Below are 26,492 nucleotides of genomic sequence, written 5' to 3'. Positions count from 1 at the left end.
GACCCTAAGGAAATCCCTTAGTTTCTCATTTTCCTCTCCTGAAAAGGAGAGATAATAAAAGCACCCGCCTCCCAAAATTGCTATGAGGATCAAATGGAATAAGGAATATAAAGTGCTTTACAAATCTTAAAGCAATAAACTCCGTGAACCTCTGTGGCTCCCTATCTCCTCCAGGAGCATATACACAATTCTCCATTTCACCTTCAAAGCCCTTCATACCACGGCTCCCTCCTACTTATCCAGTCTTCTTGCACCTTAGAACCCACCTCATACTCTTCAAACCAGTGACCCTGGCCTTCTGGCCATGAACAAGAAACTCCATCGCTCAGGTCCAGGCATTTTCTCTGGCTGTTTCTCATGCTCTTCTTTCTCATCTCTGTCTACTTCCTTCCCTGGCTTATTTCAAGTCCCAGCTAAAATCTCAACAAGGGATAGCTAGGTGGTGCAATGGATAGAGCACTAGCAGTGAAGTTAGGAGGATCTGAGTTCAAATTTCACCTCAGACACTTACTCACTGTGTGACCCTGGGCAAGTCACTTAACCCCAATTGTCTTAAACATCCATGGCCATCTCCAGTCATCTTGGTGTATATCTTGCCACTGAACGAAGATGGCTCTGGAGGAGAGAGTAAAATTGGTGACCTTGCACAACCCTGCCTCACTTAAATCCAATTCAGTGCAAGTCATGACTTCACCTCAATGTCTTGGTCCTCTTTGAAAATGAAGGACAAACATTAACAGCAACATCTACAGGAATCCTCTTCCAATTAATTATTTCCAATTTATCCTGTTTATAGCTTGTTTGTACATGTTTATTGGCTTCTTGCCTCCCCCATTAGACTGGGAGCTCCTAAAGGGCAGGGACTGTCTTTTGACTCTTTTTATATCCCCAATACTTAACACAGTGCCTGACCCATAGTAGGCACTTAACTAACGTATTTTGACAGAGAAGGTCATTTTTTGCCTCAATTCTTTTTTTTTTTAACGGGGCAATGGGGGTTAAGTGACTTGCCCACGGTCACACAGCTAGTAAGTGTCAAGTGTCTGAGGCCGGATTTGAACTCAGGTACTCCTGAATCCAGGGCCAGTGCTTTTTCCACTGCGCCACCTAGCTGCCCCTTGCCTCAATTCTTACCTATTCTTTAATGACTCAGACAAATTGAAACCTGGGAAAGACCTTAGCTTAAAAAGGCCAAGGCCTCCGACTGCCTCCAGGGCCATTGCCAATCATCCTGACCTATGTCTTGCAACTGGATTCCCATGACTCTGGAGGAGAGAGTGAGGCTGACGACTTTGCACAGCCCTGCTTTGCTCAAATCTAATTCATTTGCAAGTCATCATCCTTCTTGTTTTTGTTTTTGTTTTTTGAGGGGCAGGGCAATGTGGGTTAAATGACTTGCCCAGGGTCACACAACCAACAAGTGTCTGAGTCTGAATTTAAACTCAGATCCTCCTGAATCCAGGGCCAGTGCTTTATCCACTGTGCCACCTATCTGCCCCTAAGGCATCATCCTTCCGATAGCATTGGTCCTCTTTAAGAATGGAGAACGAACAATAACAATGACTGATTCTATAAATGTTAGATATCATTGCTCATTTGAGTGATCATATTTTGCCTTACGTTAATATCTTTTTATAGTATCTCCTAAGTGTGATTTTAAGAAAGATAATTTTCATTCTGGGGATAACAGATGGCTCAGTCTCAGAGAATCTCAATGTTGGAAAAGATCCCAGAGATCACCCTTTACAACTCCCAATTGAAACATGAATTCCCTTTACCACACACCAGATATGTGTTCCATCTAATCTCTGCTTAAAGAACTCCATTGATGAAGTCATTATCTTTCCCCCTAAACCACCCCCCTTTCAAACGTCCCATCTCTCTAGTCACTCACATTTGTAACCTTGGTGTCATCCTCAGCTCCTCACTTCCACATCATAGAATCCTTGGTTTCAACAATAACAATAGTTATGATGATAATGATGATTATTGGGGAAATAATTACCTTCATTTTTGTAATTAATATTTATATAGTGCTTTTAAAATTTGCAAAGCACTTTGCAAGTATTGAACCATTTTATCCTTCAAAACTCTGTTCAATATCACCTCCTTTTCTCATCCCCACCAGCTGCTAGTGCTTCCCTCCCCTCCAAAAAAAAATTTGTATTTAATTTTACTATATTTTTACTATATATTCCATGTGTACTTATGGGCGTCTATTCTGTCTCTCCTCTTTGAAAGCTCCTAGAGAGCGAGGACTGCTTTATTTCATCTTTGAACCTCCAACACCTGGTCTAGCCCCTGGCATATTGATTACTGATGGATTGATTGCTGCTGATCCTGCTCCCCACCATCATCTCTTCTTCACGTCAAAAAACCCCAGTTCTTCACATCAAGCCTTATGGAGAACTATTTCACTTCTCTACCCTATCCCAGATAAATTCTAACTTGTCTATGTGCTTACTAAAATATGTTGCCCACAACTGAACACAATATGTCAGACCTGGTCTGACCCAGAGTAGAGTAGAGGTGAATTCTATCTCTTTCTGTCTCTCTGTCTCTCTGTCTCTCCTCTCCAAATGGCTCTCTTTCATAACACACACACACACACACACACACACACACACACACACACACACACACACACCTCTCCTTGTACTAGACACAATTTTTCTCTCAATGAAATCTAAACTGCCTTCTGTTTCTTGCTATTTACTCACACTGAGGTGGAAGGCCACCCAAATGCCTAGATCTTAATGTTCCTCCCACACTGCTTACCAAAGGAGCACAGGAAAAAACTGATTCCTTCCCATGTCCAGTGAGTCCAACCAAGGGAAGCAAAGAACTGTCCATTTTCTTTTTTTAATAAATGTTGGCCTTTGTTGTCCACCCCACTCTCAACCCCACTTGAGCTCTGGATTTCAATAGCCTGTTGGGATAAAGTGAAGACTTGCTAAGTATCCCATCAATTACTGGAACTTCAGTTTCAAATGATAATAATTCTGATAAAGAAGAACTTCCCCTTCCAGTAAGGCAGATGCTTCAAGCTGATGAAGAAATAAAGAGGATTTGAAATCATCAGAAAGAATATTTCCTCTTTTCTCTACAAACATCCTCAGTAGAGTGTTGTTATCATGTGACCACAAACCCCAGAGAGGTCTTTTTAACCCAACTTAGCCAGTTATCATTGAGCACTTCTTAGGTACCTGGGCTTCTCTAACTGTTGGCCATATGTGAAGAAGGCATCAGCTGTTTTCTGTCACTTAGCACAGCAAGTGAGTACGTAAAAGGGTGTCTGAGACGCTAGAGATTTTCAAGGACACAGTCTGCTAATGTAGAAGACTAACAGTTTGGAGAATTGTTTACTAATATTTGCTTTCCTTTTTATCAGTTATAATGAGGTCCAGGTTGTTGTAATTAATCATTTTCTGTATTTAACTTGCAAATTTTTGGATAAACAGCAGGAATTATGCAATTATCCTTGTAGCTGTTTAACTGAATTTAATTTAATATCAATGACTGGGTGGCACAGCATGTGGAGAGAGTTAAGAAGAGGGCAGGTTGTAAAAAGCTTTAAAAGTCAAAAAGAAGAGTTTACATCTGACCCTACAAGTAGCAGGGAACCTCTGGGGCTTATTGGGTAGGGTTGTGATGTGACTTTGGGACCTGTACTTTGTCAGCTGGGTGGAGGATAGATTGAAGAGGGAAAAGATAATGAGACAGGGAAACTCATCAGAGGATATGAAATTAACCAGGTGAGAGGTAATGAAGACCTAAAGTAGGGTGGTGGCTATGTGAGGAGAGAAAAGGTGATATATATGAGAGGTGTTATGAAAACAGAAATTACATGTTTGCTGGTCTCTATGAGTATACTTAGTGAGAGGCTATGTGGTGTTGTGTATAGAGAGCTAGTTTCAGAGGAGGAAAACACAAGTTTAAGCCCTTCCCCGATATGTCCTGGCTGTGTGGCCTTGGCCAAGTCACTTAACCTCTTAGTGATCTAGGTGACTCACTAATAAGAATAGAAATTGTAGAGAAAGTGTCAACTTGCATTGACAGTTTCCTTATCTGAGAGGTGCTTATATCAATGAAATGATAGGCCCAATCCCTATCCCTGTACCCCAAATACATATGAGTGTGTGTGTATATATATATGTATATATGTATGTATCTTGTAGATAAATAGATCCGAAGATTTATGTGAATATATAATAGATTATATATAATATAGATAGAGATATTTTGGATAGATGGCTGGCTGGATAGATGATAGATAGATAGATATAGATTGATTATGGATCCTTCAAATATATAAACTTCCCCATATCCATGGTTTCCATGGTCAAGAAACACTATTCTAGAACTGCTATTACATGGAACCAAGGAAGGCTATGGATCTTTATTGGTTTCCTGAAAGCCTTACCCAAAATGAAGACAATTCAAGGGACAGTGCTTTAAAACCTTCCATTCTTTTCTCAGCTATTGGCTAAAGCTATCCTTGGGGAGGAGATACACTTATTCTGCTTGGATCCAGAAAGGAAGGATTAGGAACAGCAGTTAAAAGTAACCAAGGTGTTTGTTGGGGTGCATCTAGGTGGTGCAGTAGATAAAGCACCAGTCCTGGATTCAGGAGGACCTGAGTTCAAATCCAGCCTCAAACACTTGACCCTTACTACTTGTGTGACCCTGGGCAAGTCACTTAACTCTCATTGCCCCACAAAAAAAGTAACCAAGAGACAAATCTAGTATTTATATAAAGAAATATAATTCCTAATAATTAGAGCTGTGCAAAAGTAGAATGGCGGGTTCTTGTTCACTGGAGATCTACCATAAGAGGCTAGAAGACTATTCATTGAATAGGTCATAATGGGGATTCTGTCTTAGATTGAGTTGGTCCACATGGTCTCTAAGGTCCCTCCCAACCCTGAGATTTGGGGATTCTGTGAGGTAAGTGCTCCTTTAACAGAACCCCGAGCTAGAGTTTAAGTTTCCATCTCAAGTGAAGGTAACCTTCTGCTTCCTCCATGCCTGGTCTCACTGTTAGGAAGAGAAGAGTCTGGGGTTGGGGGGGGAAGAAATGCTGCCACAATACAAAATGGATGGATTGATAAGCTCTTTCTCACCATTTCTACACTGCTCGACTTCACAGAAGTGAGTTCCGGTGGGAGTATTGATAAAGGCATGTACGTGTTCCACTCCATTCTGAAAATGAGAAAAAGATCCAGTAAATCTTTAACATCCTTCCACATGTCTTTCCTAAGTGCCAGAAGCTGTGCTAAGCACTGGGAATGAAGAGGCAAGAATGAAGCAGTCCCCATCTTCAAGGAGCTCACATTCTATCAAGCAAGCCTATACAGACCATATGTATATAAATAGGTACAAAATAAATACACAAATACCAAGTCATAAAAAGGAGGCAATCACCAGTGGCCAAGATGGAGCAGGTGATGAACGAGCCTGGATAACACAGGTACTTTTAGGGACATAAATTGGGAAATACAACTTATTGGACTGACCTTTTCTAAACGTTTCCAGGGAACCTGTTCAATATAGACTTTGGCTCGAGTAACGTGGTTAAATGAAGAAAGGAAGTGTTCACAAATATCCATGGCAAAGGTCTCTATGGTTCTGATCTGCAAAGAGAAGCAAAACACCAGATGACATGAACACTTGGTCCCAGGTACACCACAACAACAATAACTAACCAAAGAGCTGCCACCATTAACAGTCTATATTAAGGAACTACAGCTTTCTGAGAGTCATGCAAACATCCTTGGAAGAGACTTTGGAAGGAGAGCAAATTCACGGTCATAATAACCCATAGGAACTCACATGGTGGCACAGTGGAAAGTACCATTGGCTCTGGAGTCAGAGGACCTGGGTTCAAATCTCCCTCGTATTACTTTCTACATTGTGATCATGAGCAAGTCAGTCTCCTTGAAAATCGGGCTCTTTCTTTATAAAATAAAGTGAAGCTCATAATAATGACAAAACTATATTTTAAATGAGGGAGGGTAGAAGTAGATGATCTCTAGGGCCCGTTTCAGCTCTAAATTTATGATTTATAAACCATTTCCTGATATAGTCTAGAGTCACATAGTTTAAATCGGCTTCATGCATTACAGGATCTTAGATTTAGAGGGAGAAGGAACCTTCTGGGACATTGAGTTCAACTCTATTTTATAGTTGAAGAAACTGAGGCCAAGATTATATAGCTTTTATTGTTCCGACATTTTAGTCATGTCTGACTCTTTGTGACCTCATTTGAGGTTTTCTTGGCAAAGATACTGGAGGGGTTTGGCATTTCCTCCTCCAACTCATTTTTACAGATGAGGAAACTGAGGAGAATAAGGTGAAGTGACTTTTCCAGGGTCACACAGCTAGTACATGACTGAGACCAGATTTGAATTCATGAAGATGAGTCTTCCCAACTCCAGGCCTGGCACTCCATCTACTGTAACACCCCACTGCTCGCCATCATACAGCTAGTCAGTATCTAGATAAAGTAAGACTTGAACCCAGGTCTTTCTAACGAAGTCCCTGTATTGTATGCCACATTGCTATGAACATCTAAATTAACTTGAGAATTTGACTATTGAGTATTTCCTGACGATGATCCTGTAAGGTTTAAGCCTTACCACCCCCTTTTTATGGAGGAGAAAATGGAGGTTTAGTGAGATGAAGTGAATTGTGCCACGAACAAACAGCTAATTAGTAAAACTGCCAGGACTATCCCTTGTGTTCTGTCTCCATCTCCAAGGCTCCTTTGCCTCTCCTGTAATTGGGCCTCAGCCTTCTCCCACAGAGCTTGCAGTCTTTGGAGCTGCCAAGAATGGTTAATAAAACATCTTTAACAGATGAGAATCTGTCCTGTTTTTAAAAAAGAACTCTCCCTTGAGCTTCTGTAACACCCCCTCAGCAACCCATTCTGAGGGACAAAGTGTGGAGATGGATGGGTAGGAAAACAACTCAAAATACCTGTCCTTCTGACGGCAAGCGGACAAGTGTGCTCTTCAAGTACAAATAGCTCATGTTTTGTAGGATGATTTGCAGCTTAGCTACAGAATACTTCCACCAAACCACCCTGTGCCATTACACTGGAGGCTGAGGCTCAGAAAGGTTGTGAATTACCCAAGTGTGACATTGCTGCTAAGCGGTGTGGGCTGAGATTCAACACCTGGTCTTTCAATTCCAAGTTCAGGTCTCTTTCCATTGTAACCCCAGTTCATCTAGCGCTGGGCATGGCTGCTTGCAGTTTATGGGTAATTAATGGCAATGAGAGATAGGAGGGTTTAACAATTGGAACAAAGAATGGGAGAATTGGAGGAGAGTACCTTAAGTATTCTTTTAGTCTGAAGGCAAGAGTTAGAGATAGAGGAGGGAAGGGTAATGGCCTTCGGAAAATACAAAATGTCAGAAATCAAAAGAGGATTTGGAGGGATTCTTGACAGAGCTGCTTGGAGCGCTTACTCTCAAAAAAATGTGAGCGGGGGGGGGGGGGGGGGGGCAGCTAGATGGTGCAGTGGATAGAGCACCGGCCCTGGAGTCAGGAGTACCTGAGTTCAAATCCGGCCTCAGACACTTAACACTTACTAGCTGTGTGACCCTGGGCAAGTCACTTAACCCCAATTGCCTCACTAAAAAAAAAAAAAATGTGAGCTGATTGGAAGGGATTCTGGAAAGAACAGCACTGTTATCTACCCCAAACGTCACGCAGAACAACATAATCTAAGGGTTGGAAAGGATCTTGTCCAGCCTTTGCCTGATTCCCTTCATGATGTCCCCAACAAGTAGCCATCCCAGGGCAACACAGGGGAAAGGATGCTGGATTTGGAGTTAGGGGACCTTTTTTCAAATCCCAACCTAGAAACTTGTCACCTGCTTGAATTTTGGCAGGTTCCGCCTCTCTGGGCCTCAGTTTCTCATCTGTAAAAGGAGGGAGTTCGATTAAATGGCCTCTGAGATTCCTTTCAGATCTAAATCTATGGCCTTCAATAAAGAGGAACCTATTAGCTCCCAAGGCAGCCCATTTCTCTTTTATTCACAAAGAATTTTATTCTGGAAGTGGGGGGGGGGAGGGAGAGAGAAAGAAAGAAAGAAAGAAGGAAAGAAAGAAAGAGAGAACAGGGAAGGAAGGAAGGAAGGAAGGAAGGAAGGGAGAAAGGGAGAAAAGGAGAAAGAGAGAAAGAGAGAGAGAGAAAGAGAGAGAAAGAGAAAGAAAGAGAAAGAAAGAAAAAGAAAGAAAGAGAGGGAAAGAGAGGGAAAGAAAAGAAGGAAATCTTCTGAGACTTATTCAAGGCACTAAATACTAAGTCATGAATACCCCAAGTGAGCAAAGAAGTCAAAGCAAGATGGAATATCCCAAAACACAAAGCAGACCCACTTACCCCTTTGAATTTTGCCAGAACATGGACAGTGTTCTTGATAGTGTCTGTGGGGATGATGTCAGAGTTGTCTCCATAGAGGTAATCTTTCTTGGTCCTCAAAGTGAGTTGGACCGAGGCTGCTACTTCCTTAATGGTATGGTATTTGCCATCTCGTTGGATGTGGAGAACTTTGACCATATCCTTTCCATACCCGGTGCGTACAAATTCCACATCCCTGTTCTACAATGAAAAATTCATTTCAATTTTATCACGTGATCCTCACAACAATTCTGAGAGGTGGGTTCTATTATTATTATCCCTTTACAGAACAGTAAACTAAGGGAAATAGAATTTTCTTGGGGCCATATGGATAATAAATTTCTTAAAGCCAAATAACAAATGTCTTTTTGTGTTAGATCCTAATTTACCATAATAATCCTGATAGGAGAGTACTTTCAGACCCTGTTCTTATTTCCTTTAGGACAGATTTTGGCTTAAATCAAATCAAATCTGGATGTATAATTGCTAATGGTAACATTTTAATTTCTAAGGCCCAATACTCTTAGCACTTTAAAAGAAAAAAAGATTATTATCCATAGATTCATATATTTATCTTTTTCTTTAAAAAGCTTTTGCTCTGCTTCTTTAAAGAAATGGAATCCCCTGCTTCCTTTACCTTTGAGATATCAGATATAAGGAGTTGCCTTAAGCATTCAACTTGTAATTCCCATTCCTCTGGAAATTTCCAGGCTGTCATATACTGGGAAATACATATAAAGTTTTACAAACAGGTTGAAATCACTCCTGTTATCATTAGGTTACTTTAAAATGAACTTGGCTAAACTATCTTAACACTAAGTTAACCTGCTGCTTTTTTTTTTCCTGGCCCAGACAAAAGGACCTAAAGAATTTGGTTTAGTGCTGACAGGCAAAAAAACTCCAGAGCTTTCATAGAATTAATGACATAGTTGAATTAAAATAATAATTAGATAATTGAATAATACAAGGAAACATTTAAGATTTTGTATAATAATCACAATAAGCAATATCTTTACCATATCCAATTTTTATGTAGTGTTAGATTCAATATGCTAAAAGGTAGGTAGACATGATTAATCAAATGATGATCTAACCTTACTCCTGGACTAAAGTAGGTTGCACACTAATTTCTAAAAATCATTTTCTTTACAATTTCTAGTTCTTAATAGAAGCCAAATCACTGCACTTTAACCATCCAACAATGGGACTAGATCCTGAAATCTTGAAATCCTGCCTTTCTAACTCAGTCTCTAATGTGCTACTGATTATTTAGTTTATTTTTATATTAGTCTTTTAACAGTCAAATCCAAAACCCCACAAAATTAAAGAGGAATTCACATCCAAACAGTATTTCTTTTTTGGGAGGGGGGGTTTAGGCAATTGGGGTTAAGTGACTTGCCCAGGGACACACAGCTAGTAAGTGTTAAGTGTCTGAGGCTAGATTTGAACTCAGGTCCTCCTGACTCCAAGGCTGGTGCTCTATCCACTGCGCCACCTAGCTGCCCCCAAACAGTATCTCTTAATACAATAAACTATCAAATTAATGTTAGGAATTATCTTTATATATATTACAAATTACACAACTTGGGTAACATAGCTTAAAACCCCACAGCTAACAAGTTTCCTGATATAGCATAACAATAAATTTCACTTAAATGAGACCAGAATAAATTCAATTACACCTGGATCTGTTTCTGAAATGTTATCATATAGAACCTTAATTTGTAATTTCAATTATTTTTGTATTACATTTTACACAAAGGCTATTTATTCCAAGCATTTCATATTATGGGATTCCCAGCTAATCCACTACAAAAGATTTTACAAGTGGTAGTATATAACAGATTTTAAATATAATCAATCCTATCACACTTAGGAAACTGTTCTTATCAGATTCCTCCTTCCCCCATAACAGAAACTGCTAAGTGGAACAAGAGGGGCTTAGAACACATGTAATCTTTAATTTTATCTATTGCCTCTCAAATCAAGGTACAAAGTTTTCATTCTCAATCTTTCTACTTAAAACAAAGTCAGACTTCCTCAAACCCTCTCAACATTCTTCAACCATCTGAAGCTAGCCCAAGGTCACCCAGAGCACAAGGGAACAAGAGGGGCTGAGAGCATGGGGGCTAGATACTGGCCACCTCCTGTATGCAGGGTGTGTCCTCCTATTTGTCCCTAAACCTTTTCTGCTTTCTACTTTTTCTACTTTCCATATTCCTTTATTTCTCCTTCTAAATCTTTCAAACCCATTACTCAGACTACCTCACTTTACATTTCATCCGTATCCCAGACTGCACATACTACTGTTAAGCCAATGTCTTACCAAAGCCCTACTTTCCCAAATTATGGAGTTAATTTCAACCCAATAGATAATGCTTAACCTCCTTTTTATCCTGCTGCTCTTTACCTTATAGAATCTGAAGAGAGTTAACACTTCATAACTTACAAATCAAGAGAGCTGTATTTCTTTCACACCCTTCACCAACATTACTTATTAAAAACATCTTTTACAAGGTTGGTACATTTTAAACAAATCACTGAAATCCTAAAGTGATTACATTTAAGGCTATGGTAAAACAGTCCTGATCAAAGTGTCTTGCAAGGGGAAAAATGTTTTGGTTTTTTTTTGCCATTTTAAACACATTGCCCTGGCGTCAGATATATTTGAGGTAGGGTAAGGGGGAAAGAGTTTTCTAGATTTAATTTAAACATAATCTACAAACTTCAGCTTTGGGCTTTAATTAAACCTGAATCCATCTAACTTTGGAGTGACAAAAACTCTTTTAGCTTTCCCTCATCAGCCCTTGCTATCTTCAAGCTGCTCAGTCTAGATTTTATCCACTTGGAACTCCAAGTTAAAGCCCCATCAAAGAAAAAAAAATGCCATTTTTACCCAGAGTAATACTTTCTCTGATTTCACCTTCGAAACTAATTCAGGGCATGTTTCACACTGCCTTTTTTCAGTTCCTTTACTTAACCACATAATCTTAGAAAACCCCACATAAATAGAGACCCCAACAAGGACAGACAAGAACATTTAATGAGCTTCCACAATGACTTTAGTTCTTGATATTGAGCCCTGTGCAACAGCACACTCACTTCACCTGCCAGCAAAAATTATTTTGGTAGTTTTCTTTAATATCTCTCTTCACTTTACCTGACACACCTCTTACTGAATCTCCTCAGAATAGGGCTTCTCTAGATCCTCTTGGGCAGGCTTACATACCACTACACCTTTACTTAAACACGCCTCTTCCTCTCTCACACACACAGTTCCTGACAGAACTCTAGGGCTCTTCTACCTGAATTCTCCTTCAAAAGAATTTGAACCATGCTTGAAATAAGACTGTAATGTCACAGGCCAATCTCACAGAAGTCCAAATCTTCCAGGCAGCCTCTCCAAAGATACATTTGTCCACAATATCAATCATCTTGGTGCTGTACCTGTGCTGAAGAGACCACCTCTTACTGTTGAGAGTAAAAAGTTCACCAAAGGCTGTAGTTGAAACACGTAGATAGGGACAGACATACAGGCACATATGTGTTGCTCCAGATAAAATCCACTTACTGGTAAAAAGGAGACTCAGCTCACAGCTAGAGTCCTAACTCTCTTTTTGGAGAAAGGACACAATTAAGGGGATTTCCTTGTTAAGAATCTGGATTGTAAAAAAGGGGGGGGGAGAGAAAAAAAAGGAAAAAAAGGAGGGAAAAAAAGAAAAAAAAGGTTAAAAAAAGAAAAGAAAAGTTAAAGAATCTGGAGTGAAAAGGCTCTTATCCCTTCATGGTTGCCATAACTGTGGCAATTTAAAAATATGAAACACATAGTTTCTGAGTAACTTAATCATTTTATTAATAAGACCAGCAGGTTATTAATAAAAGGATGGTCATTGGATATCTCTCTCATTCCAAAGACTATCATGGTGGTGGGGTACAGCACTTATATACCCTTGAAAGAGTAGGTGGTCAATGAATGGGACAAAGAATTGATCCCTGTACAGAGAGATTATCTGCAGCCTAGAATGTCTTCCTTTTCAATGGGAGTATGTATGGGGGGGGGGGGAGTGTGTGGGGGGAGAATGAGTGACCTCTCCCTGGATGGAAAGGCTTTCCTATCTAGACAAACAGATCTGTCTCCAGCAAAGCTTGAGTAGAACACAATGAGCTTCCCTGCCCTAGATTCCTTGCCCAAGATGGTTTTTGCCCAAGATGAAGAGATTCAATGCAATTTTATTATGAAGAAGAAACTGGATCTCTAAAAGCCAGGACTTTGGAAGGAGGGAACTTCTGAATCTCCCCAAAATATTAGTTATTATTAATTATTGTTCACATATTCTTCTGTTTGTTTTTTAAAGCTCTTCACAAGCTGATCCCACCTACCTTTGTAGCCCCACTGTATATTACTCTCTTTCCCACATTCTACAGTTCAGTCCAACTAGCCTTTTGACTCTTCCTCAGACATGATACTTTGCACGGACCATTGGCCATTCCAGGCAGGCAACCTCACCTTCCTCTGACTTGAAGAATCCCTCACTTCCTTTGAAATTCAGCTCAAGTACTGTCTTCTACATGAAGTATATCCTGATTCCCTCCAACTGCTGGTGTGATGCAGGGCAAAATACACTAGGTCTGGAGTCTGGAAAACTTGAGTTCAAATCCAATTTTACCTATGTCTGCCCCTGTTTCTTCAACTCCAAAATGAGAATAATAATAGCACCTAGCTCACAGTTGTGAGGAACAAATGAGATAATATTTAGAAAGTGCCTGGCACATAGGAAGTGCTACATAAATCCTTATTTCCATTTTCCTCTTAATTACCATGTACTTTATTTTGTCTTTATTATGCATATATACTTATATCTCTCTTCATTTCCCAAATGATTGCTTTCCTGGACTTCATCATCATTGTCCCCATAAACATCTTCCTGCATGATCACATCAGCACTGAAACTCACACTTCCTCAGTCCCTTCCTTCCCTTGGGGCCCCTCCTTGCTCTCATTGGAGAGAGTGAAAGGAGACTAGTAGAGAGCTCCTTCCAGATCCTATATTTAAGGAGGCATCCCAGGGCAGCCATTTCAATATTTCCCACCTAATGCTGACTTCTTTTCATGTGTTATCTTCCCTCCATTAGATTATGAGTTCCTTGGGGGCAGGGAATGTCTTTTGCTTTTCTTTTTCTATCTTTCTTTTTTTTTTTTTGGTGGGGCAATGGGGGTTAAGTGACTTGCCTAGGGTCACACAGCTAGTAAGTGTCTGAGGTCACATTTGAACTCAGGTCCTCCTGAATCCAAGTCCGGTGCTCTATCCACTGTACCACCTAGCTGCACATATCCTTCCTTTATTTATCTGTGTCACATGTTATACTCCTCCTACCCCAGGAGAATGTAAGTTCCTTGAGGGCAGGGACTGTCTCCCTTTCACAACTGTATCCCTAGTGCTTAGCACAGTACATGGCATATAGTAAATGTTTCAATAGATGCCTGTTGTTTGACTGATTGAACACTAGCACAGAGTCTTTACCATGTCTCCCTGAGGACACAATTCTATTTCTCCAGCAATGCCTGTAAGCCCAAAGGAATGAAACATCAGAAATTGTAGTAAAAAGAAGACAGGAAAGAGTCTCTAGACTCTTCAGAAGTAAAGCCCAGACTGAAGAAAAGCTCCCTGCAGAAAGCAGACATTTTTCTTATGGATGTTTAATATAGATGATGGATTTTTATTTCTCTAGTCTGAAAAATAGGTGAGTGGGTGGTATCTTTGGGCCAATTGAAGAATTATTAAGCCATTTGTTAGGTGAAACAGGTTGTATCTGTAAGTTTAGCAGTAGAACTGGTCTAGTCATACTTTAGAATAATAGACTGAGACTTGGAAATGACTTTAGAAGTCATCTGGTCCAACCTACTCATTTTACAGGTGAGGAAACTGAGGCACAGAGAGGAAAAGTGACACCCAAGTTCACAGGGTCAGTATCTAAGTAACAGAGCTGGGGCTGAGACTCAAGTTCTCTGTCTCCAAATTCATGATTCTTTCCACTTACCAAGATGGAGAACCTTTGGTGGCCACATTGCCTTGCCTCAGTCTGTCAACCAGCTAAGACTACAAAGCAATGGTTGGTCTGGCTGCAGTCAGGTAGGGGTGTGTGTGTGTGTGTGTGTGTGTGTGTGTGTGTGTGTGTGTGTGTGTGTATACATACATATGCATATACATACATAAAGAGATATCTGATTAATTTTATGTATACATGTATGTGTATATCTGTCTATCCATCCATCTATCTATCTACCTATCATAACAAAGACTGGCAGAATTTTAATTATATATCATGTTTTCCCTTGCTGCCCATAGGGCATACACTCCTTGAGAACAGGAAGTGCTTAATCTCTTGTTTTTATAACACCAGCACCATCCTTGATAATCACTCAAAAGATTTCAGACTAACCATCTACACTGTAAGGGAGGGGAAAAGATATTCATTTGGATGCATGGACATCGATAAAGCTCATCCATCAATCATTTCATATATTTCAGACAGATCATTTAAGAAAAAAACAATTAAAATAATAGCTAGCATTTATAAGGTTTGCAAAATGCTTTACATATGTTAACTCACTGGGTACTCACAACAACCCTGGGAGATAGGGTGCTATTTCTTATTTCCATTTTATACCTGAGGGAACAGAGGCTGAGAGAAGTTGAATGACTTGCTCAGGGTCACAGCAGGATTCAAACTCAGGTCTTTCTGCCTCTGAGTCCTGCATTCTTTCCACTCCACCACCTACCTCTTATCTATAATTAACTAATCAATCAACAAATATTTTTAAGCACCTACTCTGTGTGTATTCCCAGCATGGGGAAAGCCAGCATAAAGGGTAGAACAGTAAAAAGGCCGGTTTGGTGGGACTGTAGTGTCCACGAAGGGCTGAACTGTCTAATAAGACTGGAAAGGTAAAATGGAGGAAGACTGTGAAGGACTTTAAATTCCAGAGGAGTCTATATTTGATCCTGAAGTTATATGATGCCACTGGATTTTATTGAGCAATAACATGATCACACCCACATTTTAGACAGATTCTTTTGGCAGCCATGTGAAGTTGCATTGGAGTGGGGAGAGACTTGAGGTAGAGAGTCCAATAAAAAGGTCATTACAATAGTCCGATTGAGAAGTGATCAGGGACTGAACCAGGGTTATGACTACAAGAATGGAGAGAAGAGGATTACAAACAAGAAATGTGAAAGGAGAATGATTTGGCAACTGACCGGATAGGGCAGTGAGAGGGAGGATGACAGCAAGTTGGTGAAGCTAGGTGATGAGAAGTATGGTGATGCCCTTGGGAAGGGCACTAGAGGGGGGAAGTTGGGATAAAAGATAATGAGTCGGTTTGGACATTTTAAGTCCAAGCTGGACTAAGGTGGTGCTCAGGAGAGCAACATGGGCTAAATATATAGATAGGCATCATCAGCATAGAAATGATAATCAGATGCATGTGAACTAATGAAATGGACCAGAAACTGGGCCTAAAATGGAGCAGAGAGAGGGGAGCAAGGTGGATATCTTTGGGAAATTTCATGGTGCTTGTAAGGACCCCAGACTTCAAAGGGTCAGCTTCTTTAGCACCAATATTCTACAAGTGATGTATGACAATGAGTCATCAGATACCATGGTGTCCCAAGAATTGAAGGCAAAGATCACACCAAGGGCAATGGAGAATTGTTTGGAGGGCGTGAGCAGGCTGCAGCCCATTAAAATGAGGAATTACAGAGGACACGCTGTTCAAAAGACAAAACCACCAGAGAAATGTATGGTCAGGAAAAAAAAAAGATGGGTTAATAATACAGCCAAATCCAGGGATGACCAATGGACAAAGTTTGCTTGTTCCACTAGCTTCCACACACTATGAGAAGAACTAGAGGCAGTCCCCTGGAATGGAGGTGATTTAGGGAAGATGTGGACAAGAGTTACCCAGGTAAACAGGCACTGATGGGGAACATAAAATCTGCATGGGTTGCTTAGGAGGATGGTATAACTACACAACGTAAGTAAAAAGAATACTGGATTTGGAGTTTGGAGAGATTTGAGTTGGAATTTCAACTCTGCAAGTTACTTTAACATCCTCAAACCTCAGCATCATCTTCTGTAAAATGGGATGAATACTCACACAACTGGATACATGAGGTTGTCATGTGAAAGCATTTCATCCAATTTCATCAAAATATGCAACCATCCCCCCTGCCTTTTCCCCAAACCATTTCTCCCCAGTTTTCCTCAGGCTTTCAGAAAAACAACCCCCAACCAAGCAATATTTATTAATATCAAGAGGAAAAGTGAAAATTTGAGTATTGACTGAAAATTTTCCTCCTGTGGTATGTATGTGGGGGTAAGAGTGGGGGAATGGATAGAAAACTAGTCTTTTTTTTGAGACAGTTGGGCTTAAATGACTTGCCCAGAGTCACACAGATAGTAAGTGTCTGAAGTCAAATGAGAAGTAGTCTTGAAGCAAGAGCTGAGTTCTTGTTCTGCCTTTGACTCACACTGACTCTGTGACCTTGGCCAGTCATTTAACCTTGATGACCTGGGTAAGGCAATAAGACTATAAACTACAGAGAATGAGCCTGCCTGTATTGGTTAAGAGTTTCTCCATCTAGGAGTCCTCATGCCAAAGAAATCATGGCCTGGTCTCCAACCCTTTCCCTAAAACACAGTAGAGATACAGCATTAGTATTATTTCAGCCACAGACATAAGCGAGAATGCATCATTGACTTAGTCCCAAGCTTATGTTTCTCATGAAAAACAACTCCCACAAATGCTTCTATTGGTTTTTATTGTCTCTGCCTCAGTTCTGCTAGGGAAACAAATGGTCTCTTACTCATGAGCTCAAAATGATTCTGATCAAATTCAAACCCTTATAGAATTCTCCACCAGAAACAGCAACAGGTACGGAGCTATTTGGAGAGGACTTAGATGGTTGGAATACCCTTGTCTCTACCCAGGCAGAATACCCATTTCTTCTTTTTCCTCTTCCTGGCTGGCTTCCTTTCACTCAGCCTCTGACGGGTTCATTTTGTTGTTTGTTTTGTTTGCTATGTTAGACACTTCCCAGCGTCTACTCCCCTGTCAACTGACAGAGGGGAATACCTCAATCTTCATATTCGGTTTTGCATTTTTCTGATATTAATAAATGTGGTTTGTTTGGGATTTGTTTTTCTGAAAGCCTGAGGAAAATCGAGGGAAAATTGTTTGGGGAGATAGGGGGAAACTGCCACACATTTTGATAAAATAGCAGGAGTGGAATTGCAGCTCAATCTAAAAAGACTATCTTTCCCTCTCATTCATCCCTATCTCTCGGCAGCAGTATGAAAACACGCACTTACAAAGCTGTCTAAAAAACACCTATGGGAGAATTTGGGGCTGTTGTCTTTAGAACACTTCACACCTGCATAAATAGCCACGTGATGATGGCAGAATATGTCCGAGAGCAAACTGCACTGAGAGTTCAAAAACCAGTTTCCCCTCTCCGGCTCTTTCATGAATTTCGGAAGGGTCTGTTGAGTGCCTGCCTCAGAGTTCTCATCTCTAAAATGAAGATAATCTTAGTGGCTAGCATTTAAGCTTTGCTGAGCTCTTTACCTCATTACATCTTTACAACCGCCCTTCATGGTAGGTGCTCTTATAATCTCCCTTTTACAGTTGAGGAAACTGAGGTACACAGAGGTTAAGTGACTTACTCAGAGTCACACAGCTAGGAAGAGTCTGAGCCTATATTTGAACACCTGGTTTTTTCCTGACTCCAGGCCTAGAGCTCCATCCACCGTGCCACCAACGTGCCTCTGGATAAGGGATAAGAATACATTCCAGCTGCAGAGAATATTGGCAGTTTACAGGAAAATGCTTAGTAGCAAGGAGCTGTGAGAAAATGCTGAACCCAAAGCTAATGGTCCTTGGTTCAGATCCCAACCCTACAGGTTTATGCCTGCAAGATAATGGACCGGTTCTTTCACTTTGCAAGGCCCTGGGTTTCCTTATCTGCAAATGGAGGGGGTTGGACTATAGTAGTACCAAAGTCTCTTTCAGCTCTAAGTCAATATCCTAAGTTATTAGTGCTTTAGTGAATTTTAATATAAATAACAATCAAATAAATAACACCAGGAACAACAATGATGGGTCAAAAAATTGTAGCCAAGAGGGCAGTTGTATCTCCTGATTTGGCCCACATCTACTGCATTTAGTAAACGAGAGCACAAATACCCCCAAAATCATACAACATGGAACATTGCCTTAACCCACCTGGGAAGGGGGAGCTGCCCTGAGTTATTGTACCTGCAGACATGAGGCCATAAAGGGATTTTGCCTAACCAATGTTTCATGAGCAGGATAACAGCACATCTGCATTAATTACAGCAGGGAGAAAGAATGGCCTGTTACATATTGAATAGTGAACTTTAAACATAGCAGGAACTACAGGTACTCAATTATTGCCATTTCTCTGCCCGTTGTTACCCAGGGAGAGGAAATCATAAAGAAACAGACTGGAATGCTGATTTGTCTGCTGGTCCTCACCATGCTAGTCATGGCATCAGAGAAGGAGGACTCAGGAAAAAAAAAACAACAACACTGAATTCTCAGCCTCAACCTCTGCTATAACAGGATTAACCCTAATATAGTAAATTCCATAGGATATCATGGGACAACTCATCAGACCCCCATGACCCTTTGTTCATCATGGAGGAGTAAAAGGTGGGTTAGAGTGAGGAGAAACTTGGGTTCAAACCCCAGTGGCTATGGGACCATAGGCAAAATGCAGTGTTTTACTTCTCTGAATCTAAGTTTCTTCATCTGTAAAATCCGGGTGATAATAAGGCCCATACAATATCATTCAAGTTCACAGGATTGTTCTGGGGAACAAATGAGAGTGTTTGTAAAGGCTTTTGGAAATGGCCAGCACTAGATAAATGTAAGCTATTATTTTTAATAATAAATGACTAGGTCAGAGGTTCTTAACCCTTTTCGTGCTATGGACTCCCCTTGCAGTCTGATGAAGCCTATGGACCCCTTCTTAGAATAATATTTTTAAATGCATAAAATAAAATACAAAGGATTTTGAAGGAAGCCAATTATATTGAGATATAGTTATCAAAATATTTTTAAAATAAGTTCACATGCTAAGAAGCCAGACACTAGATAAATTCTAAATTTCTTTTCAGCATAACTCAATACTAAGATGTAGGTTGTTTTCTTAGGATGGAATTTTGTTAAAATGAATACTGGACACTTCATTTCCAATGAATCTATGGGTGAAACAAATATAACTGCAGTGAATGAACAGAGGGAAAAGAAGCACCCCATACCTAGTAGTGGATGGAGGAAAATAATAGCTAGCACTCGTATGGCACTTTAAGCTTTCCAAAGCACTTTACAAAAATTATCTCATCAAATCTCACAACAACCCAGGGAGATAGCTATTTACTCCTCCTCCTCCTCCGCCTCCTCCTCCTCCTTCTTCTTCTTCCTCCTCCTCCTTCTTCTCCTTCTTCTTCTTCCTCCTCCTCCTTCTTCTCCTTCTTCTTCTTCTTCTTCTTCTTCTTCTTCTTCTTCTTCTTCTGCTGCTGCTGCTGCTGCTGCTGCTGCTGCTGCTGCTTTACAAATGAGGAGCAGGTTCACACTGCTAGGAAGTGTCTCAGGCTGGATTTGAATTTAGGTCTTCCTTAGGGTGAACTTTGTCACCCCCTAGTGGCCTCTAAGGAAATGCCCTCCATACCACCACTCTCACCCTGATCTTCCTCCTAATCTGAAGAGCTCACATTTCAATAGTGCTTTGAAGTTTAATAAGCACTTTTATCACAGTCAAGGTGAGATAGGCAGTACACACATTATCATCCCCATGTAACTGTCGTGTATGAGATGGAGAAGGACTACATTTTCCAGAATGCCTGGAACAAAGCCATGTACTCAGAGCACAGCTATTCATTGGGAAGGGGGACTTCTGGGGTTGAAAAAAGATAGTAATAAGATGGAGAATGAATGGATGTCTCTGCAAGAGATGGTTGTGATTGTGAGTGACGAGTAGTGATGGAGACAAGCAAGCTAGGAACTATGTGGAGACCATGACCAAGAGAGACAGGCTGCAGATACTTGAACAGTTTGTAAGCTAGGGTGCCAAGGTTGTCTAAACTGCACTCTCTAAACCAACTCATTCCATATTCAGAAAGACAAAGAGAAACAAAAAGAGATGGAGATAAATAAAGAGGCAGAAACCAGGAAGACATAGAGAGATAGAGACAGAAAAAGGAAAAGACAGAGTCAAATAGAGAAAGAGTGAGAAAGGTAGAGACAGACAAAAGAGACATTAAGTGATAGAGGCATAGAGACAGGAGAGAAACAGGAGAGAAACAGGAAGGAAGGGAAGGGAAGGGAAGGGAAGGGAAGGGAAGGGAAGGGAAGGGAAGGGAAGGGAAGGGAAGGGAAGGGAAGGGAAGGGAAGGGAAGGGAAGGGAAGGGAAGGGAAGGGAAGGGAAGGGAAGGGAAGGGAAGGGAAGGGAAGGGAAGGGAAGGGAAGGGAAGGGAAGGGAAGGGAAGGGAAGGGAAGGGAAGGGAAGGGAAGGGAAGGGAAGGGAAGGGAAGGGAAGGGAAGGGAAGGGAAGGGAAGGGAAGGGAAGGGAAGGGAAGGGAAGGGAAGGGAAGGGAAGGGAAGGGAAGGGAAGGGAAGGGAAGGGAAGGGAAGGGAAGGGAAGGGAAGGGAAGGGAAGGGAAAAAATTGTTTATGTTTATTAAGACTGCTTATATTTTTCACAAACTATCATTAGGGTTAGAGTTAAAAATCAAATGGAGAAAAGTAGAATGACATTGTACTCATTTAGAAATATAGACTATGATTGCTTTCTATTGCTTTACAATTTACTTCTGTCCCAATTACATTTTTTAAGCAAAGAAATCCATTCATCATTTTCAAAACTTATTTTCTTGGGCCTGTTAGCATGATAAATAACCAAATACGGAAGTTTGAAATCATTCCAAATGTTCCCAGGCTTTTAACTGAGTGGGGGCAAAGTAAATCAGATCAAGGATTTACCTTTGAAATTCCCCACAATTTGAACTTGAGTCTAGGAGGGTCCAAAGGTAGTTAAACCATGGCTGACACTCATGCAGATGACTAACATCAGCACCTGCCTTCACTTTCAGTGGTCTTTCCCCTGTGCCATGTTGTCTCTCCTTGATCCTGGAGTCTTTTAAAATATTGATTTTGTAGCTGATTCAGGCTTTTAGGTAGGTTCTCTTTAAGTGTCTGAGTGGTGGGGAATTAAGTATATTTGAAGCATATTTGAAGGATAACTTTATTCACCCATCCACATTTCCCTGCTGCTTCATAACAGAACAAAAGTTTAGCTCCACTGCTTCCCTAAAATTCAGGGAACACTAAATTAACTTGAAGAGTAACTTCTGCATGAGCAAGATCAAGAGAAAGTACATTATCCAGGACTAGTCATTGCTTAGAACTCATTGGAATCAGGTCACCAAAACACCATTTCTGTAGTCACTACTTAGGATATGTGTGTTGGATTCGATTTTTGAATTTGGCACAGAACTGCAGGCTTTTAGAAATGTAAGTGGTATGAGCTGGTTCAAATTCTTCACCTTACTAATGATGAAACTGAGGAACAAAGCTTTCAACTGACTCGATCAATTTGGAAAAGAGCAAAGGTAGGCTACCAACCTGGGTCCTCTAGCTTCCATTCCCATGCTGCAGGAAGTAGCATCTTAGAATCACAGCAACTCAGAGGTAGCAGGGACCTCCATGTCAATCTAATCCAATCCTTACATGAAAAAGATCCCCCACCCCCAACAGTATATCCAACAGGTGGCCATCATCATTGACCTTACTTCTGCTCAAGGTGGTCCATTCCACTTTGGGTCTTCCACTCATCAAATTGGAAGTAGCTCCTTTGCAACTTCTACCCATTTACTGTTCCTAGTTTTAACGACTGAGTCTAAGCAGAACAAGTCTTCTCCCTCTTCCCCATGACAGCCTTTAGACAACGAAGTCTCCTTTTCCTCAAGCTTAACAACCCCAGTTACTTCACCTGATCCTCTTTTGACATGAGCTCAGGGTCCTTTGCCATTCTGGTTGCCCTCCTTTATGAAATCTTACCTCTATCCTTATTTCCACTTTACTGATTTGATGAGGGTTGATTCAGAATTCTCATCTCAAAATATTTTCCAATAATCTCTTCAACATCTGACTGAATTTTGCAAGATCTTTTTCATTCATCACCCTGATGTTTTCTCCTTCACCTTTTTTTCATGGTCCTCACCAACTGTAGCAGTCCTTTCCTTTGGCCTATTACAACCATTCTTTTACTTGTTACTCAGTATACTTGTAGCTTTTGGTTTTCTATCTTCCTTGTATCAACAGAAGTGGAGTCCGCAGACCCTAAATAGAGCAACACTGTTCTAGAGTTTCTGGGGAGAAAACAAAGACATGCCCCACAAATTCAATCCAGATTACTAGAACTACTCTTGAAGAAATGAACAGAACAGATACAAACAAACTAGAAAGTCCAAGAGTTTCTTAAGATAAGTGTGACCAAGACATTCCAGCCCCTTAGCCAGGGTGCTGACATACTTATGGGGTGGTTTCATTTGCTCATTTGTCTTTTCACGCCAATGTGGATAGAGAAACAAGAGAGAGCTGATTCCATATGCATGAGAGAGACAGAGTGACATCAGCAATGAAGTGTGTTTATAGCTCTGTCACTACTGATGCTAGACTTTATGATGGTCAGGTAGCAACATAAGGATAAGAATTAGTCTCTAAGACATTTGAGATCTCCTTATTTCAGTGATGAACTTCCAGGGACAGAGAGAAGCATGAGCAAAGAAACAGATTCCACCCTAAAAGGTGTTTGTGCCTTAGGAGGGGCTAGATCTTGGAATTAAATGGAATGTGTAAACTGTGTTGCATGCATCTTATACTTCTTCTTTGACTATACATTTTCTAAGCTAATTAAACTGTGTGTTTAAATTATGACATTAAATAAAAGTAGATAAATGAAACATCATGAAAAGAAGGCTACAGCATTGGGACCAAGAAGTAGGGTCTGAGCAATAGAATGACTGTTATACTCCCAGATCAAAATCTACTAAATCATGAGAGTGTAGTAGTAGTGTGATGGAAGCCATATGCCCTGGGTTCTTTCTTGTTACAAAATAGCTTTTCCTAATTCACTACAGGTAACTAAGGACCCATGAACACATGGTTTCTTTTTCTGGAATATGTCAAATTGGGCAGGAGACACAGTATTTTGCCAGAGTAGCAAGTTTATCAGGGTTCAAAAGAAATACAGAATTGAGAGGGAGATGGAAAATCCCTATCATATGAATTTGTCTACACCATTCCATATAGATGCCAAACATTTAAAATTCACATATGAAACCTCTGATCACCTCCAAAATATTCTGTGGCTAATAGTAAAATCTAAGGCAAATCTGAATTTATGGTTGATTTCTTTAATCATCAAATTCCTCTTCTATTCCACCATTGCAGCACTGTAACTGCTTAATTGCTGTTGTTGATTGACTGATTAGATTCTGCTTGGCCACAGAGGGCAGAACTAGAAGGAATTAATGTGAGTTGTAGAGTCAGATTTGGGTTGCATGGAAGGTAAAATTCCCAATAATCAATTGTTCAGTATGGCTACTAGAAAAGCATGGGTTCTGTATCATAGTCTTCAAAAGAAGGCTGAATGACTACTTGCCAATAATATTGCAGAAGGGGCTTCTGGCCAGATATGTGTTTAACCAGACAGCTGCTGAGGTCTCTGATCTACTCAGCAATAGTAGGAGACATGGATATTCATGGAAACCCTTCACATTTCAATGCTCCAAGGATCCATGATTTCAAAAAATGGGTATAATCCCAACTGATATAGCTCACAGGCCCTCAAGGCTTTAGTCACTTACTTCTCAACCTTTTGCAATTTGGCTTGCAATCTCACCACTCAACTGAAACTGTTTTTCAGGATTACCAATAATCTCTCCAATGCTAAAACAGATGGCCTTTTCTGAATTCTTACTCTTCTTCACCTCACTGAAGCAGTTGACATACTTGATTCCCTGCTTCTTGGATAATCCCTTCTCCCTTGGCTTTTGTGATACTGTTCTCTCCTGTTTGTCCAACTACTCCTTCCCAATCGCCTTTGCTGGACCATCATCCATGCCTTACCCCCTAAATGTGAATGCCACCCCACCAAGGTTCTGGCTTTAATTGAATTGAATGGAGTTGATTGCTTCATGAATTTCTCTGGCCCCCAAAACTCCTCCACATGACACTAGACTCAATACGAAAATCTTGGCAACTCTTGAAACATATACAAAAGGAACAAAATTTCTTGTAAGTATGGCATGCCAACATAGATGTTATGCATCCTAGGATTGGAAGATATATCAATAATAAGATTAAAAAAATTAGAATCTGTTTGATACTCCACTGAAATAAACAGATATATATCCTGGGCCCCAGGGTATATGATAGTCCCATTCACTAAAAACACCTGTGCTTCTCAATCCTAGCAATTTTCAGTGACTTCAGGAGGAATCAATAAATGCTCAAAGTTTTCAAACCAAAATAACATTTAATTAACTTTCATTTAAAAAAAATAAGCATCAACAATGTAGCTCCTTTAAAAAGACAGAAGGGAAATGTGAAATGAAATTAAACACAAAGCATCAAAATTTCCAAAAAGCTTGAGAGCCATCAAAATTTTGGAATGTGCCCAAATCATATAAGACCTACACACATGGGGTCATCGGGAAGACTTATGGGGCCCATTGGTTTGGAAAATGATGCAACAGGTGAAGGAACTGCTGGCTATTGTTTGCAGGGTCTAGCTTGAGCCAAACCCAAAGGTGTTTGCCTGACTAACGTAGATATTATTTTATCTTTTGCAGCAGCCTTCAAAGGGAACCAGGCTTGAGATCATACCTTGTCCTGAAGAATCCTGGGAAGCTGAGGCAACTCCTTGAACCCTCAGTTCTGATGCAGATTTACTTAAGGATTGATGCCAAGAGTCTAGACTCAAGAAAGGTTTCTAATCTTCATAGCGATTCTAATCTTCACCCACATCCCCAGTACTGCCTCAGAGCCAGTGAAACTGAGACTTTACTACTCCCTGCATTGTTTCCCTCTACACCTAGATTTCTGATGGAAAATCACTTTTTCAAACCCACATCATTCAGGGCAATGGTTTCTATGTCTCTACTTTTTCTCTCCTCTCACCTCCTCAAAGCAATAAGGTAATTCTTACCTTTTCATACTCATAGTACTGGGACATTTTCACTTAGTCTTCAGATTGTTTCAGGAGTGATGTGAATTAATACTTTGGACAGAACACCTATTGGTGAGGGTTTGTTTGTTTTTTATTATTTGCATGGAAGGGTGGAAGTTCAGCATTGTTTACTTGTTCCCTATCAGAGCTGATTGGCTATCTGTAGTTCTTTAAGCTAAAACTACACTTTGAATGGCTAAGTCTGGGAGGTGGAGAGGACATGTCAATACCATAGTTTTATGTTGTCTCTTACTTTGTTTTAACCCTTTTCTTTGCTGTCAGATAAAAAGTTTCTTCCCTTAATCTTACTTACCAATAAATGATCGTTTACTTCCAGAAGGGAAAAGGACAGGTGATCTTCATTATACAAAATTGGACTCATCTATTTACCTTTATTACCACTTTAGAAAGGTGAGAGAGAGCTGACTATAAAATCTGAAAGAACAAGGTTCAAGTCTCGCCTTTGACTCATACCTCACACAAAACATTTTACCTCTCAGGTCTATGTGCTCTTTTGTAAGAAAGTAAGTTTCAGAAAATTTGCTGATTGCATTGGTATAGGGAGCTTCCTCATTAAGAAGTTTCCTACCCCAGTGAAATCACAGGTCTCATTCCCCAACTCCTTGAAATGATCATTTTACATCTGGCAAGAAATCTGTGTGCCTGTGTATGTATATTATGTCTCTCATAAAAAACAAGTTCAGACTAGGTTAGGGGTGGGAGGGTGGGAGAGGAATCAGGAAAGGAATATTGAGCTCAATATATATT

General features: G+C 40.4%; 1 protein-coding gene across 2 annotated transcripts in view; it reads right to left on the bottom strand.

The window, feature by feature from the left end:
• The window catches only part of LOC122726250 (uricase), a 47,834-nt gene extending 22,023 nt beyond the window's left edge, over window positions 1–25,811 (bottom strand). Inside the window, exons 1-4 of one of the 2 annotated variants that reach the window (XM_043963859.1) lie at window positions 25,704–25,811; window positions 8,388–8,606; window positions 5,517–5,633; window positions 5,124–5,202 (exon numbers count right to left, since the gene is read on the bottom strand). In XM_043963859.1, coding sequence (XP_043819794.1) covers window positions 5,124–5,202; window positions 5,517–5,633; window positions 8,388–8,606; window positions 25,704–25,730 — 442 coding nt within the window. In that variant the 5' untranslated portion in view covers window positions 25,731–25,811. Of the gene's footprint in view, window positions 1–5,123; window positions 5,203–5,516; window positions 5,634–8,387; window positions 8,607–25,381; window positions 25,534–25,703 lie in introns of those variants that run through there. The other variant, XM_043963860.1, reaches the window with a different exon arrangement.
• Window positions 25,812–26,492: the final 681 nt, after the last annotated feature.

Source organism: Dromiciops gliroides, chromosome 4 (genome assembly GCF_019393635.1).
Source record: "Dromiciops gliroides isolate mDroGli1 chromosome 4, mDroGli1.pri, whole genome shotgun sequence".
Classification (NCBI taxonomy): Eukaryota; Metazoa; Chordata; class Mammalia; order Microbiotheria; family Microbiotheriidae; genus Dromiciops; species Dromiciops gliroides.
Note: the sequence above shows the minus strand (reverse complement) of the source record. Positions and strands in the feature narration are given on the sequence as shown.